This window comes from Hippopotamus amphibius, chromosome 4 (genome assembly GCF_030028045.1).
Source record: "Hippopotamus amphibius kiboko isolate mHipAmp2 chromosome 4, mHipAmp2.hap2, whole genome shotgun sequence".
Lineage (NCBI taxonomy): Eukaryota > Metazoa > Chordata > Mammalia > Artiodactyla > Hippopotamidae > Hippopotamus > Hippopotamus amphibius.
In genome coordinates, this window is record NC_080189.1 from 43,826,496 (window position 1) to 43,840,178 (window position 13,683).

Below are 13,683 nucleotides of genomic sequence, written 5' to 3' on the forward strand. Positions count from 1 at the left end.
TTTTTTCATTACAAAGCTTTCCTACTCCTCTGCCGACTTTTGAGCCCTACAAACACAAATGATAGTGACTGACTTCCTTCCTATATAGTAAGCTCTAAATAAATGATTGCTTTTTTCCATTTAGGTGATCTTTTGTTTTAACTTCTACAACTTTGATTATCATGTCCTAATATTTAGTATATGTTAAATATTTTTCAAAATAAATAATTACATGTTATATCTCAAAGATACTCAGAAAATTCCAAAGAGCAGGAATCCTTCTAAAAATATTCTCTGACTGCAAGGCAATAAAATTAAATATGAATTACAAAATGTTAAAGAAAAATAAAGTCACTTGGTAATTAAAGATAAAAATAACCCAAAACTACTAAATAGTTATTTAGCAGTGAAAGAGGAAATTAAAAATTCAACACTAAAATATTTGGAAAATAAAAAAAATAAGAATTATCTCATAATATTTATGAATTCAGAAAAAAAATCCATAGTCTTAAGCATTTTCATTATGATAAGGAAGAATTACAAGTAATGTCATCAAGATGGCAACATGTCTTTCCCGACTTCAGTCCCCTTCACAAGAAGACAAACTAGCAAGTGTCTATTGAAAAGACAAGATATGATTGTAAAAATGCTAGAACAGAGGTGAGGTGAAACAACCTCCTGGACCACAGAGACCAAGAAGGACCACGTTAGAAGGGTAATTGGAAGAACTACACTCTGAGAGCATCACCCCTCCCCCAGGCAGGCACAAGCCCACACTGAGAGGTCCCTACTGGGCCTACAATTTATCCAGTGCTGAAAAAATATCCCAAAGTGAGCAGCCAGTTCCCCCAGTGTTGCAGGATGCCTCCCAGGATGCCCACTATAGTCTCAACTCACAAGAATCAGTGGGGAAATCTGCAGGGTTTGCCCACAGTGGATCAGAAACAAGCAGAGAAGAAGGGTGGAGTTAACAGCAACCAGTGCTCAGATCTTGGCAGATGACATTTCTCTTCACACATGCACCAGAACAAGGATCACAGATGGTGACCCCATTTGGCTAGGGAGCTTAGTTGGTATTTTTGTCTGATTTGGGTTGCAAGATATAAAATCAACATACAAAAGTCAGTTGCATTTCTATGCACTAACAATTATCTGAAAAAGAAATAAAGGAAACAACCCCATTTTCAATAACATCCAAAACAATAAAATATTTATGAATAAATTTAATGAAGGAGCTGAAAGATCTGCACACAGAAAACTGTAAGATTTTGATTAAAGAAATTGAAGAAGACACAAATAAATGGAAAGATACCCCCTGTTCATGGATTGGAAGATATAATATTGTTAAAATGTCCATGTTACCCAAAACAATCTATAGATTCAATACACTCCCTATCAAGATTCCAATGGCATTTTTTTTCACAGAAATAGAAAAAAATCCTAAAATTCATATCAAACCACAAAAGACCTCAAAAACCCAAAGAAATTCCAAGAAAGAAGAACAAAGCTGGAGGCCTTACACGTTCTAATTTCAAACAATACTACAAAACTATAATAATCAAAACAGTATTGTACTGGCATGAATATAGACACACAGACCAATGAAACAGAACTGAGAGGCCAGAAATAAACCCATGCATATACAGTCAACTAATATTTCACAAGGGAGCCAAGAATACTCAATGGGTAAAAGATAATCTCTTCAATAAGTGGTGCTGGGAAAACTGGATATTCACATGCAAAAGAATGAAACTGGACCCCTATCTTACACTGCTTACAAAGATTAATTTGAAATGGATTAAAGAAAAATGTAAGTCCTTGAAGCCATCAAACTCCTAGAAGAATACATAGGGAAAAGTCTCCTTGATTTTGTTCTTGGCAATGATTTTATGGATATGACACCCAAAGCATAGATAACAAAAGCAAAAATAAACAAGCAGGAATATGTCAAACTAAAAAGCTTAAGCATAACAAAAGAAATGATCAACAAAATGAAAAGGCAACATATGGAATGGAAGAAAATATTTGCAAACAATATATCTAAGTGGTTAATATCCAAAATATATAAGAAACTCATACAACTCAATAGCCAAAATAGAAATAATCCGTTTAAATTATGGGCATAGGACATAAATGACATTTTTCCAAAGAAAATATTCAAATGGCCAACACATACAAGAAAAGACACTCAACATCACTAATTGTCAGGAAAATGCAAATCAAAACCACAGAGAGTTATCACCACATATGTTAGAATGGCTATTATCAAACAGACAGGAGGTAAGTGTTGGTGAGGATGTGGAGAAAAGGGAGAAAAGGGAAGTTTTGCACATTTTTGGTGGGAATGTAAATTGGTGCAGCCACTATGGAAAATAGTATGGAGTTTTCTCAAAAAATTAAAAACTCCCTTATGATCCAGCAATTTCACTCCTGTGTATATATATCTGAAGGAAATAAAATCTCTATCTTCAAAATATCTGCACCTCCATGTTTAAGGCAGCATTATATACAATAACCAAAACATGGAAACAACCTAAGTTTTCATCAACGGATGAACAGATAAATACATGGTATATATACACAATGGAATATTATTCATAAAAAGAAGGAGCTCCTCTCATTTGTGACAAGAGAATTGAAACTTGAGGGCATTATGCTAAGTGAAGTGTCAGAGAAAGACAAATGCTATATGTGGAATCTGATAAAAGAACTCACAGAAACAGAGGACAGATTGGTGGTTGCCAGAGGTAGGAATTGGGAGAAATGGGCTAAGATGATCAAAGGGAACAAATTTCTAGTTATAAGAAGAATAAGTTCTGGGCATATAATATACACATGGTGACCGTCGTTAACAATACTGCACCATATATTTGAAGGTTGCTTAGAGAGTAGATTTTAAAAGTCCTTAACATACTCCTCGCCCCCCAAAACACAGTGTGTGAAGTGATGGATGCTAACTGAACTTATTGCAATAGGTACATATAGCATATCATTACTTTGTACATGTTAAGCTTATACATAGTCTATGTCAACTTTATCTCAATAAAGATAAAAAAATATAAAAAAATCAATGAGCAGAATTAAAGTAAATAGATGAACTGAGTATGCAACTCAAAAACCCAGGGGAAAAGTAGTGAAATTAGCATTGGAGGTGGTAGTGAACTCCTTGTATGGCCTTGAATACCTCAGTCTTCCTGGTCTCACCTCCTTTGCTGAACCTCTCAGTTTTCTCTGCTGTCAGATAATTAACAGGCAGGCTTTGAGGGTGGTGCATTCCTTAGTTTATTAGTAAATTGCTCTCCAGAAAATGCTTTGATGCAAAGCTGATTTCCACCACTGTGAGAAGATTTGGTCCTATTGGAAGAAGAATGTTATTTGAATATGTGCCAAAAAATATGTTTTCTGTCTTTCCTTGGTTGAACACTCAGTGGGAGTTACTCTCATTAGCTCCCCTTCTTTATGGCATTTGAATAAAACAGACAAGTCAGTCCTGAAGATGATAAATGACTAATAAATTTTAATTGGCACTTTAGCTCATAAAATATAAACAGTCATTAAATTCATCCAGAAAATTGTTAAAATGGAAGTGCTAAAAATGGCAGAATATGCCAAAATAGCAGCTTAAAGATCTGCTGGTTTCCTTCCATTCTCAAGACTAATCCTATAGTCAAAATTCCTAATGGAAGATATAGAGAAGAATTAGGTAAGATTTTTTGGAAGGGCTCAGAAATCTGGAGAAGAGGGAAGTGAATTAAAATATAGATGCAGAATTAAAACAATTCTTCCATTCAAATGTCTGGTAAATGATGCGTTCTTTGTTTTCACAAATACATGAGTGCTGCTATAGTTACCGTGGGGGAAAAAAGACAAATTCGGTATGGCTTCTTCTCTGATACACTAGTTAGGGTGGAAGAAAATACTCCTTTTTAAAATAAGCAAATTAGACTTGAGTAGGTACAGACTGAACATTTACAGGTGAACAAAGAGAATCCATGCCCTCAAGGAACTGGTCGTGATTCTATAACTATTGCAAGCCAATAGGGCTTTTGTTTTCAGGGTCCTTTTCAAACAAGACTCAGTGTGGATCTATGTTGGTGGCTTCTAGAGCATTTGTCCCATGACATTTTTCATCATTTTTTAATCCTGGGTGACCTAAAAGGACATTAGCCAGTTTGAAAGTCACAAAAGTGTCTTCCTTTTTTGCAGTAAGTTCATGTCTATAAATTTTCTTAAATAAATAATAAAGAATGCTCACAAGATTTAATTGTGAGAATATTCATTGCAGAATTGCTGATAATAGCCAAAAATTGGGGGTGGGTGGGTATGTAAACAGTCAACAATAGGGGTTTACTTAATGGGACAGTCATCTAATGGGTCACTGCAGTGTTTGAAAAGTGTGCAAAGTGCTGGCCTGCCAAGACATGAGGTCTGAAGAAGAAAGCATGGCACTCTGGAGGACACATCTTCAAAGCAGGGAAATGGGTAGTCAAACAGAGATTCATTGTCTAAACTTCTCAGTTCTTGATGGAAACTGAAGTTCGGAAGGCAAGCTATGCCAGAGACTGCTACTTACCTCTGTTCTCTCATTCTTCCTTAGGAAAAGAAAGTTGATTTTATTCTGGCCAACGGGTTAAAAACAAACAAACAAAAATATTCACCAGCTTTTCTTCAGTTAGAGATGTCAAATGAAATGCTAGCAAAAATTAATGGGTAGGAGTTCTAGGAACGTTAGTTAAGAGGACACATAGCTGGCATGAGCCTCTCTTATCCTTCCTCCTCTCTTCCTTTCTGTTGACTAGATCTGGGGATGATGGCAGGAGTTCTAGCAGCCATCTTGAACCAAGAGCCATCCATACCATGAGCTGACCTTGAGGATGAAAGTCCTTTAATAGAGTAGAAACATACAGGAGCCTGAGTCCCCAGTGATAAGGAAATACAATAAGAGCCCTGGACAGTGTACTTCCAGAATTCTTTACATAAGATGAAAATAAATCCTTGTAAACTTAAGCCACCATTATCTGGATTTTATAGATGTGCAGCCGAATCTAATTCCAACTGATTCACCCACTAAATGGAAATCAAATATTCCTCTAAGAATCTCTCAAGGATACTGGCCTGTAAGTAGGAGGCTGTTCTTAGGAGGTGAGTCATGATGGAAAATATTATTTAATGAAGGCCATTAATATTGCCTTACCCAATAATAACTGTTAGTGCTTATTTTTCTCTATCAGAAGAGCCAGGCATAATGTCTCTGAATTTAATTTTCCAAACATGTATGTTGCCATTGATGTCAGTTGAATCTGATGATCCAAGAATATGTTTACATGAAAAAATTTGGTCATCCTATAAAACAACATTGGAGAGTCAAAGACACAACTGGTTGTAGCTGAAAGTTTTAAAGATGTATTATATTCAATTTTAATATATTTGCTTTGCTATAATGCAATCTCCCTCTGTTGCCAGAAACATTTGGCAAAGTCTTTTAAACAAAGAGAGTTATATTTCTGTGGATGATTTTAAAGAAAATAAAAGAAAAGGGAGCTGAGTGGCTTGTTAGGGTCAGTATAGCTTTAAAAAAAAAAAAAGACTAACTAGGGAAGGTGAGATGCCTATAAAAGAGAGCAGGAGGTCAGCAGAGTCGGCAAGTAAGAACCAGAAGCGATAAGTTAAAATGTAAAGTCCAGAAAATTTGAAGAAATCTTGGGGAGGCCATTAGCATAGGATGGGAGACTCAAATCCAATTTATGTAAATCTGAAAGAATAGGACCCTTCAGCTGGTACTGGAGAACCTTTTTATACACACTGAAGACTCAGATATGTATTCTCAAATCTCTTACTACAGGATCTGAGATCATAGTGAAATGTGTATGGAGGAAATTTTTAACATCTTAAATAAGAAGTGAGCCTAATCTCAGTCCCTAGGCAAAGCTTCTCTCTCCAGGAATTCTTCACTTGAAATGCTCTTGATCTGACCCCTTGAGTTTTGCCAGAGGGGATTAACAAATAAAAAACAGGCTGTCTAGAACATTCATGGGAAATTAAGCCCAGGTGAACGCAGCAGACTATGGGTTTGACTAGAACACACAACTCTTCTTTTTGACAATAGATGGTGAAATTTCAATTGTTCATTTATTATTATTTTTGACAACACTTTAAATTCCAAGCTGATATCCTTACCACCTCTAAATTCTTATACTCTAAAAGAACACATAGTTTTGTAGGATGTGGGTTACAACACTGTAATTGAAAAAATATGGTGAAAGTGAGTTATTATACCCTCATCTAAGAATTTCACATTCACTAGATAATCCTAATTACCCTTTACTCCTACAATCATAGGAGTGAAAAATGGGGCTTCTCTTTATAGGAAAGATTGAAGGCGCTTTCCTCCATTACAAGTCCCACTTTTGTTACTCAGGCTCCTCTTCCATCTCTATATTTCTCAATAGTGCCCTTGTTTTTCACCTTGGGCACTGTGCCCCACACCAAGCAGATGGGCCTCCTACATTTTGTTAGAGAAGTAGAGGGGAATTTCAAGCTGTCAGCAAGGTATGGCTAAGGTTCTCTTGTAAGTTACAGTGTCATATGTTTCATATATTGGGGCTTAAGACTAAATTCCCAAGAACTCTCCACTGCCATTACTGCAACTGAGAGCACAGCACAGGTTGAAATGTACCTAACAGACCTAACAGTCATCTACCATTGCTCCTTGTTAGCACTTAACACTTACACATTTTTTTTTACGTTTGCTCTACAGTCAGATTCAAATTAAACACATATGACAACCATCTTGTTCCTAGAGCTCAGGACTCCAAGGCTGTCTTAGACTGAACTTTCCGGGAATCCCATCTGCCCACTCTCTTCTCTGGCCTATGGAATAAAACTCTCTCCTTGGTTATGTTTTCCTTCTGAACATGAGCCCTACCAATTTGGGCTCTACCCATCCATGTGGGGATCTTTCTTTCATAGATCATTTTTAAACTTGAGAATATTTCATCATCCCCTTTCTAGGTGTGATGTGTTCACTCTTCCATTGTAGAGCCAATTCTCAAATCCATATTTAAACATCTCGATCTAGGATGTGATCCTTATATTATGCCCGGCAGTGGTGTTACATGTCACTTACATTTCAAAAGCAATGCCTATATACTTAAATCTGCAAAGTCCTTGAGACTTCACATTTATTACTGAATAGAGATAATTCTGGTCCATTTTCTGAGATATATTCTTTAAGCTCATAAGATGGTATGATATGGTAATATCACCTTAGTGAATCATGGAGGCTGCCGTGTATAAGGAAAGTAGAACCCTATAGAACCCTTTGGTAGCACTGATAATGATATTTTCAAGTTTGTTTTATAGAGAGTTATTTTTATAATTGAACCTTATAAATATTTAAATATGTTAAATTTGCTGGAAGAAAAATTCAAATTTGAGTTTTATATCCCTATAAAAATTACTCCCAAATTTGCGGTTGCATTTTGGACTGATAATACACCAATTCTGTTGGTAAAATAATTGAAAGTGAGGACCCATCAGCATTCTGCACACAATGCAGTTATGTACCTGTGATGGCCAGCTGAGTCACGAAAAAGGTCATTCTTGACTTCCTCTTCCTCCTCCATGTAGAGAACAGCACGATGGCATTTCCAACAATGGTGAAAACAAAGAGGACCCACAAAGTTATCAACTGCTCAGTCTGTGAGAAACAAAGCAACACAAAACAGGTGTAGAGTGAGGACCAGTGTACTTTACAGAATGCAAGGCTCAGGCTTTGGTGTTGAAATGTCTCCCTCCTGATCTCTTATCCCCACCCGTCAAAGGTTTACTCTCAAAAGAGCAAAGACACAATGGTCCTTATTTACACTGGCAGTAGTGTAAGTTGATGCAGCTTAAAAATAGATCTTAAAAAGATCCATTTGGAAATGTATGTCAAGAGACAAAAACATATACACAGCATTCTTTGGCCAAGTAATTTTAAGCCTATGCGAAAGAATTCCAGGTGTGAAAAAGAACACTACAATCACAGAGATGTGCATGTTTATTGTAAGAAGAAATTGGAAATTGTTTAAAGAAAACAGGATAGTTAAGTAAATGAAGCACTTCAAATCAGTGAACTATTATGTAGCTATTAATAATGACAGGCATGAAGATTATGTGGCAACATTAAGAATGCTTATAATAAAGTGGTAAATGGAAAAACATAATAAAATTGTATGTTGGGTATGATTACAACTCTGCAAAATTATACATAGGGAAAAAGACTGAAGTATACTAAAATGTTAAGAGTGGTTATTTTAGGGTACTGTGATTATGGGTTATCTTACTATTTTTCTTTTGACAGAGTTGTATAATATAGTAATATTAAATTTCCACTGAATAATGTATGATTAGTAAAGATGAAAAGAAGCAGGAATGCTATGCTATGCCTTTAAAATGTCAAGTTCTTCATAAAAAAAAAAAGAGGGAGCTTTCCATCTACCTGAAGTCCAAAGCCCAGAAAAGCAGAGGCCCCGGGCCATGGGATGGGCTGGACCCAGGGATGGGGTGGGCTGGGCTGTGGGTGAGCAACAGGGAACCAAGGGGACCCAGAGGCAAGTCTGAGATCAGAAGCCAAGAGTCTTTAGCCCAAAAGGTCCGGGTGGAATCCTGGTAAGAATGCACACATCTAAAACTGGGACGCGAAGTGCTTCTTCTGTTTGGAGAAGACGATAAGAAAAGCCTGAAGAAATCCCTTGTGATGGTAAAATTGTATGTGTCAACCTGGCCAAGCTAGAGGACCCAGCTGTTTGGTCAAACCCTAGTGTAAGGTGGTTGTGGTGAAGGTATTTTTATAGTTGTGATTAACATCTGCAATTACTCAACTTTAAATAAAGCAGATTACCCTCCATATGGGGGGACTTCCTCCAATGAGTTGAAAGCCTTAAGAGCAAAAGCCAAGGTTTCCCAGAGAAGAAGGAATGCTTCTTCAAGAATTCTTGTGGAACAGAACTACCGTATGATCCAGTAATCCCACTACTGGGCATACACCCAAAGAAAACCATAATCCCAAAAGAAACATGTACCATGTTTATTGCAGCACTATTTACAATAGCCAGGACATGGAAGCAACCAAAATGCCCATCAACAAATGAATGGATAGAGAAGATGTGGCATATATATACAATGGAATATTACTCAGTTATAAAAAGGAATGAGATGGAGCTATATGTAATGAGGTGGAAAAACCTAGAGTCTGTCATACAGAGTGAAGTAAGTCAGAAAGAGAAAGACAAATATTGTATGCTAACTCACATATACGAATCTAAAAATGATACTGATGAACTCAGTGACAGGACAAGAATAAGGTTGCAGATGCAGAGAATGGACTGGAGAACTCGAGGTATGGGAGGGGGCGGGGGGGTGAAGGGGAAACTGAGACGAAGCGAGAGAGTAGCACAGACATATATATACTACCAACTGTAAAATAGATAGCCAGTGGGAAGTTGTTGTATAACAAAGGGAGTCCAACTCGAGGATGGAAGATGCCTTAGAGGACTGGGACGGGGAGGGTGGGGGGGACTCGAGGGAGGGTGGGGGGGGACTCGAGGGAGGGAGGGAATATGGGGATATGTGTATAAAAACAGATGATTGAACTTGGTGTACCCCCCAAAAAATAATAAATAAATAAAAAATATTAAAAAAAAAAAATTCTTGTGGAACATAGAAATCAAGCCTGAGTTTCCAGCCTGTGACCTCCTTTAAGGATTTCAGATTTGCCAGTCCCCACAATCACATGAACAAATTCCTTAAAATGTCTCTCTCTCTCTCCAATCTAATCTAATCTAATCTAATCTAATCTAATCTAATCTAATCTAATCTAAAAACATTATATCTATCTTCATACTGGTTCTGTTCTCTGTGGAGAACCCTGACTGACACACTGCCTGAGGATCTGAGGCATCACGACAGCACTTTTTCTTATACTAAATTAATTTTAAATTATACAATAACAGACAAATAAATTCTTCTTTAAAAACTATGATAATTCAGATAAAGCTCAAATCCGCTTTGTCCACTACTTCCCATCTTGATCAATTCCCCTCTCCCAGAAGGTAAATATCCTTTCGATTATATTGTATATCCTTCTTATCCTTTGAAAATGGCTTCAGAAGTGCACGCACGCGCGCGCGCACACACACACACACACACACACACACACACGCATCCATAGTACATAAATATCAAGCTAATACTAAAGTTCTCCATCTCACATTTGCAGATGGGTCCTGAGGCTGTGGTGGAGGTCAGGGCCTTGGAGCTGCAGAATGATGGAATTTAGGGAGGACGGGTCTTGTGGTGGTGCCAGGGGAAAGGGTGGGTACACAACTGCAGTAGGAGGACCACGGGGGGATGACCTCTGCTGCTTTGAAGAGCATGGGTGGCAGGTACCTCACCTCCAGCATGCTTTTGTTGTCTCCCATCTGGAGGGCAGAATTTTCACTCAGTGCCAGGCTTCCTGCTTTTTCTCTGGTCCTTTTCGGACCAGAGGGTCACATTTTCCTGGATGATTCATTTCTCTAGCAGCCTAGATATGGGTAGCACTGAGAAAGCATTGATGGAAACTAATTATTTTGAAAAGGGTTATTCTGAGTGGAGTGAGGGAATGAGTTTTTGTAAGAGAATTCTGTCCTTTGAGATCGATGGGCAATTGTGCTGTCAGGAGCAGATTCAAAAGGGGAAGGCTTGATGTACCAGACTGATGTTCCCCACTCAGCAGCTGGTGTGTAGTTGGGTGGGACATAAATAAGTGGTTTGAACTTGGAGGACTTAATTATTTTTGAAACTGTAGAGCAACTTGGGGACCAGTATAAGAAACTAGGTGTCTTGGAAGTCTCTCTTAGCAGAAGGTCTCATGGACACTATGATGCTGATAGATGATACAGGGGATACATGAGGCATCTATGTCCCCAACATGGTCCTAATGGAGTCTGCTGTCGGGGAAGATGATGGCATCCTGGGGGTGTTCATGGTTCAGAAAAGATCAAAGAGCCTCTGGAACAGGTGGTGTAGCAGGTAGGGGTCTGCAAAGTCCTTTCCAGCCCTGCTGAGAATGCAGATGAGAGATTTTTCTAAGAATTTCTCTTATTTCTCTTAGGAAATCTTTTTCATCTGGAGAAGCATTTCTATGCCTTAAAGTAATTTCTTGTTTTGAATTACAAAACACTGTATCGCATCCAGCAAATTTTCTCCACTTGCGTGGTGGTGGAGGGTAGTTTATTTCCACACTTGTCCAGCACTAAGTCAATCTCTGTTGAACTCCTGCAGCCTCAGATGAAGGAGAAAGAGAAAAGTTAGAATGCTTGTGATGTCTCTTTGTCAGATCAGAAATCCAGCTCTCCATGGTGACTGGGGATAGAGAAGTGTCTGGAGGCAGACAAAGGAGGAGGCCTAGCACTCCGCAGGGGACGGCAGAGTGTCAGGAAGGCAGTGGATACAGGCTGTTCTCCTCACGGAGTCCCTTGTCTTCACTGGTACCATCCCTAGGCCTGCCCAGCTCCCACGTGCCTTTAGCTGGGAGTAAGCAGCTGGCCATCAGTCTCCTCCTGGGAGTCTGCTGCAGACTGTGGACTGAGCCTTCTCCTGGTGGGATTCCCTGGGGCCCGGCCCTCTTTGTTATTCTCCAGGGTGACTCTTACTGAGAGAGAGTGGGGGAGAGAGAGAGAGCGAGAGGGAGAGGGAGAGAGGAAGAGGAAGAGGGAGAGGGAGAGGGAATGAGTCTGGTGCCCTGTGCTCAGGCATCTTATCTCCTCTACACTTTACAGAGATAACTTCCAATTTTCCAGCTGGTGGGTGTCAACCTTCCCTATTTTCTACTTCTGACAGAATTTTTTCCAACTAAAATTACACTCTGAAGGCCTTTTGGATGAGAATTAGGAAGAAGAGAGTTAATCAAGTGAATCCAGGGTAATTTTGAACTAGAAGTCAATGTTTTTTTCCAGAACATATGGCTCTTCATACTGCCCTTTCCGACATAACGAAGCGCCTGTGGTAAGTATGGTTAGGCCCCATTTCCAGAAAAGCAGCGCTAAAGTGGGTAAATGGCTTGCTTTTCACAAAGTGTGTTGGTGATTATGCTGCTGGCACCAAGATTCCGATTTCCAGAGACCAAGTTTCTCTAATGGAGGAGCCCCTGGCCTCCCAGCGCGTGTGGAACGGCTGCTTTCTTCATCTTTGTACTGCAAGATCCCGACCCAGGCATCCACCCTCTTCAAAGCAGGCTTGGGGCGCAGAACCACTCTACTGGGAGCCCAGAGTGACAAACACTGCAAATCAAATTATCCCGGCTCGAGGTATCAGTGAATTGGAGGTCAGGTCTCAGGAGGGCTGGCGCAGGCAGTGCTGGCTTGGCTGAGCTTTTCTTAGGAGCCTGCGGTAACTGTGCTTTGGGCTGGCCGGCCAGGGTGCTCTGCGAACAGGTCAGGGTCTGTTCTCCTTGGGATTAGATGATGTCTATGGGGTAGGTTGAACAAATCCTGTGAAAACAGGTCCACTCTTTCTGCTCTGGAGTTTTCTATTGAAAGGCAATCTCAACCTTAACTCACTGGCTTCAGGAAATTTCTGGATGAAAGAAGTTCCCTACTGTTGCTTTCTAAGAGCCATGCTTATTTATTTGTTCATTCATTCAGTATCCATGAGTTGTCTATAGTATAAAGTGTCGGAACTACAAAGGAGACTAAAACATGTAGATTGTATAAATTACACCCGGCCAAAATTAAATCCTGTTTCATCAAGTTTCATACTTACTGAAAACATTTACATAGTTGTGGGATCATTTTATTCACAGCATTCCTAACCCTGCGTGCACATACGCCTAAACACACACACATCCCAGGGTAATATGAGAATGGGAATCGGGGAGACAAGTCTGGAGGCATTTGAGAATCACAGCCGAGCGAATGACTTCGTTGAAAAGTGAGTAGGCTTTCAAACCTGCCTAGTTTGGAATCGGATTCTTGATTACTTGCTAGGCATGTGACACATTCATAAGTGATAACCTGTCTGAGTCCGTTTTCTCGGTTATAAAATGAAGATAAAAATAAAATCTGCCTCGGGATCCTTGTGGTGGGTGGATAAGATGATGAAAACGGAGACCTCTAACCCAGTGTCTGATGCACAGTATACACAAAATAAAAACTGGTTTTTCTCAGTTTCACGGACTGCATTTAGGCTCGAGGAGTGATTTATAAATAACTCACTACATTTTAAGAATGATGCTTAAACGTATCCTCTTCATCATATTTTCAGCTCCAGTCTGTGGAAATTTCACGTGAGCCTAACAGGCGCTCCTCCGCCGCCCCTTCCCCCACAGGTGCAGGTGGTATACCAACTCCATGCTCAGAATATCTCAGGATATAGCTTGGGATTAAATGCCCCCTAGTGGCCATGTGAGGCAAAAATCCAAGCCAGATGCTCAATACTGAGTAGAGGCAAGAGGTGACTTTGGAATTTTTCAATGACTATAGGGTGTTTTCAACTTAGTTACATAGTTGTGGGATTATGACTAATTGGCTTTTAGCCTCGAGTTAATGAGGTCCTGCAGTGACGCCAGCTTTCTGCAGATCAGAAAATTACAACCTTGGTTTGAGAGGGATGAATTGCAGCGTTCTCTTGACGATGCTGGTGCTGATACCTGGGATTTGACTGCATGGGATATGCTTCCAG

At 39.3% G+C, this 13,683-nt stretch overlaps 1 protein-coding gene across 3 annotated transcripts in view; it reads right to left on the reverse strand.

The window, feature by feature from the left end:
- The window catches only part of NPSR1 (neuropeptide S receptor 1), a 153,203-nt gene that overhangs the window by 114,694 nt on the left and 24,826 nt on the right, over window positions 1–13,683 (reverse strand). For all 3 annotated transcript variants that reach the window (XM_057733069.1, XM_057733067.1, XM_057733068.1), the window contains exon 2: window positions 7,546–7,678. In XM_057733069.1, coding sequence (XP_057589052.1) covers window positions 7,546–7,678 — 133 coding nt within the window. The remainder of the gene's footprint in view (window positions 1–7,545; window positions 7,679–13,683) is intronic.